Source organism: Myzus persicae, unplaced genomic scaffold (assembly GCF_001856785.1).
Source record: "Myzus persicae strain clone G006 unplaced genomic scaffold, MPER_G0061.0, whole genome shotgun sequence".
Classification (NCBI taxonomy): domain Eukaryota; kingdom Metazoa; phylum Arthropoda; class Insecta; order Hemiptera; family Aphididae; genus Myzus; species Myzus persicae.
Window position 1 is genome coordinate 1 of NW_019102276.1, and position 2900 is coordinate 2900.

Below are 2900 nucleotides of genomic sequence, written 5' to 3' on the forward strand. Positions count from 1 at the left end.
TTGGCAGCGGATCATCTGGAAGCTATGGAGGAGGATCTTCAGGAGGTCTTGGCAGCGGATCATCTGGAAGCTATGGAGGAGGATCTTCAGGAGGTCTTGGCAGCGGATCATCTGGAAGCTATGGAGGAGGATCTTCAGGAGGTCTTGGTAGCGGATCATCTGGAAGCTATGGATTAGGTTCTTCGGGAGGTTTTGGCAGTGGATCATCTGGGAGCTATGGAGGTGGTTCTTCGGGAGGCTTCGGCAGTGGATCGTCAGGAAGCTATGGAGGAGGATCGTCAGGAGGCTTCGGCAGTGGATCATCTGGAAATTATGGAAGTGGATCCTCTGGTGGTTATGGAAGTGGTGGTGGAGGCCTTGGTGGGGCATCTTCAGGAAATAACGATGGTTATGGATCTGGAGGTTCTGGATCGTATGACCAACTTGGAGGAGCCAATGGTAATGGACTAGGCGGATCAGGGAACGATCCTCTCTCGGTAAGTTTAACATTATATATACAGTTTAATTTGATAAATATAACCATAAAATATTAATAAATATTTTTATTTTTATAAAAAGTTTCATCCAATAATTAATTATAAAATTATCCTATACATAATTATTTAAGTATTAATAGTTAATACTTAGTAGTAGGTATAGTCATTTTGTGAAATAAGTACTACATAGTAGATTATTTGGAATAGTAAGTTCCATACAAATTGTTTGGTTTTTAGGGAGGCCGAATGTCGAACTGGTGTTGTTTGATCACTAAATGTGTTCTGAGGTCAAGCATCAGCCGACCTCTCTAGTTCCCGGGTTTTTAGTGACGAATCCCGGCCTCAAATGTACGTGTTCCCTACCAAGCATAACCCCACTACAAAATACTAATGGTCATAGTTGCTGTCTGCTGATGCTTAAGTTCGATAAAAAAAATGATTCTATGCATTCCATATTTTTATGTGCATTCAGCATTCAAGAAAAATATTCAGATTTTGTTACGAATATTCTTAAAAATATAAACTAAGTTATTCAAATTAAGTTTTAAGTGATGTTAAACATAATCTAAATATCCAAAGCTGAGAACATTGTTGATCTCTATAATTACACTACTGTTTAAAGTTTTAAAAATGATTAGGTTTTAAGACACCTATACTTCAAAATTTATTTGGGGTTTGAATTTTGTTTTTGTTTTCAATTTATTATTGACAATTCTGTCAGTACACTGAATGATTATTCTTCAGTAACCGTTAATTTCGTTCTAAATTATACTATATCTGTACTACTCTTCATATTTTTTTTGTTTTTAGGAAAACTTTGATATAACTGTAACTCTAATAAAACAATCTATTTAACTAAACCTAGATAAATATTAATATAATATTTTCTAAAATAAAATCAAAAAAATTTAATTAAAATATAGACACTTGTGTTTTTTCAAATGTTGTATTGAGGTTAATCTTAGCATTTTTTTATAGAAAAATAATTCATTATTCATTACACTCATGAACAGTTAAATTGTTGTCGTGTTTACAGTTAAAATAGTTTAGCAACCTATTGATTTCACAAGAAACAATTTCAAAATTCAACTTTATTTTATTTTTAAATCAATAATATTGTAATGATAATGCCTATATAATATATAATAAAGGTTATTAATAATAATATTTCCTAGAAATTATATTACTTTTAAATACCTTATAATATAAGGCTTATATGACTAGTGAATATGAATTTAGTGTGGTCCATTTATGATGAATTAAAATAATGAATATTTTAGTTATTTTCATTTTAATATTATTATTACAACGTTATGAAAAACTTAAATTTTCTTAATGAATCGATTTTATTATAGAATATTCAATATAATATGTATATTTAATTGTATTATATTTTTTATTCATAAAATCTAATTAGTAAGTTATATTTTGTATAGGAACCAGCAAATTAATTAGTAAGTTATATTTTGTATAGGAACCAGCAAATTATGAATTTTCCTACGAAGTTAATGCGCCAGAATCCGGTGCTATTTTTGGTCATAAAGAAAGTCGCCAAGGTGAAGAAGCTACTGGAGTGTATCATGTACTACTACCTGATGGTCGAACACAAATTGTTGAATATGAAGCTGATGAAGATGGATACAAACCTAAAATTACATATACTGATCCAGTAGGAGGATATGCCGGTGATCGCCAATCTGGAAATAGTTATGGTGGAAATGGGGGCTTTGGTGGTTCAGGAAGCTTAGGGGGAAGTGGGGGTAATGCAGGGGGCCTTTACAATAATGTTAATGGTGGTGGATCTAGCAACAATGGTGCTGCGTACGGTGGTTCAAGTGGTCTTGGTAGTAGATATGGTGGATCAGGAGGTTCCAGTGGAAGTGGTGTAGGAGGTGGATATGGTGGATCTGGTAGTTCAAGTGGGGGCCTAGGAAGTAGCTATGGAGGATCGGGAAGCTCAAACGGTGGTCTAGGAGGTGGATATGGAGGATCTGGAAGTTCAAGTGGGGGTCTCGGCGGTGGCTATGGTGGTTCTGGTGGCTCAAGTGGCTCAAGTGGTAGCACTGGAGGAGGATATGGTGGACTAGGTGGATCAGGTGGTTCTAGTGGAAGTGGATTAGGAGGTGGATATGGTGGTTCTGGTAGTTCAAGTGGTGGTCTAGGAAGTAGCTATGGAGGATCAGGAGGATCAAGTGGGGGTCTAGGAGGTGGATATGGTGGGTCTGGTGGTTCCAGTGGAAGTGGATTAGGAGGTGGATATGGTGGTTCTGGTAGTTCTAGCGGTGGTCTAGGAAGTAGCTACGGAGGATCTGGAAGCTCTAATGGGGGTCTAGGAGGTGGATATGGAGGATCTGGAAGTTCAAATGGAGGTCTAGGAGGTGGATATGGAGGATCTGGAAGTTCAAATGGAGGTCTCGGAGGTGG

General features: G+C 36.5%; 1 protein-coding gene across 1 annotated transcript; it reads left to right on the forward strand.

Moving 5' to 3' along the window:
* Positions 1 to 5: 5 nt before the first annotated feature.
* Positions 6 to 2895, forward strand: LOC111031698 (glycine-rich cell wall structural protein-like; the record flags this gene model as incomplete). Its single annotated transcript, XM_022311749.1, has 2 exons — positions 6 to 476; positions 1951 to 2895. Coding segments are annotated over 2 exons (1416 nt in total), but the record flags the coding sequence as incomplete, so codon positions are not given.
* Between the last annotated feature and the right edge of the window lie 5 nt (positions 2896 to 2900).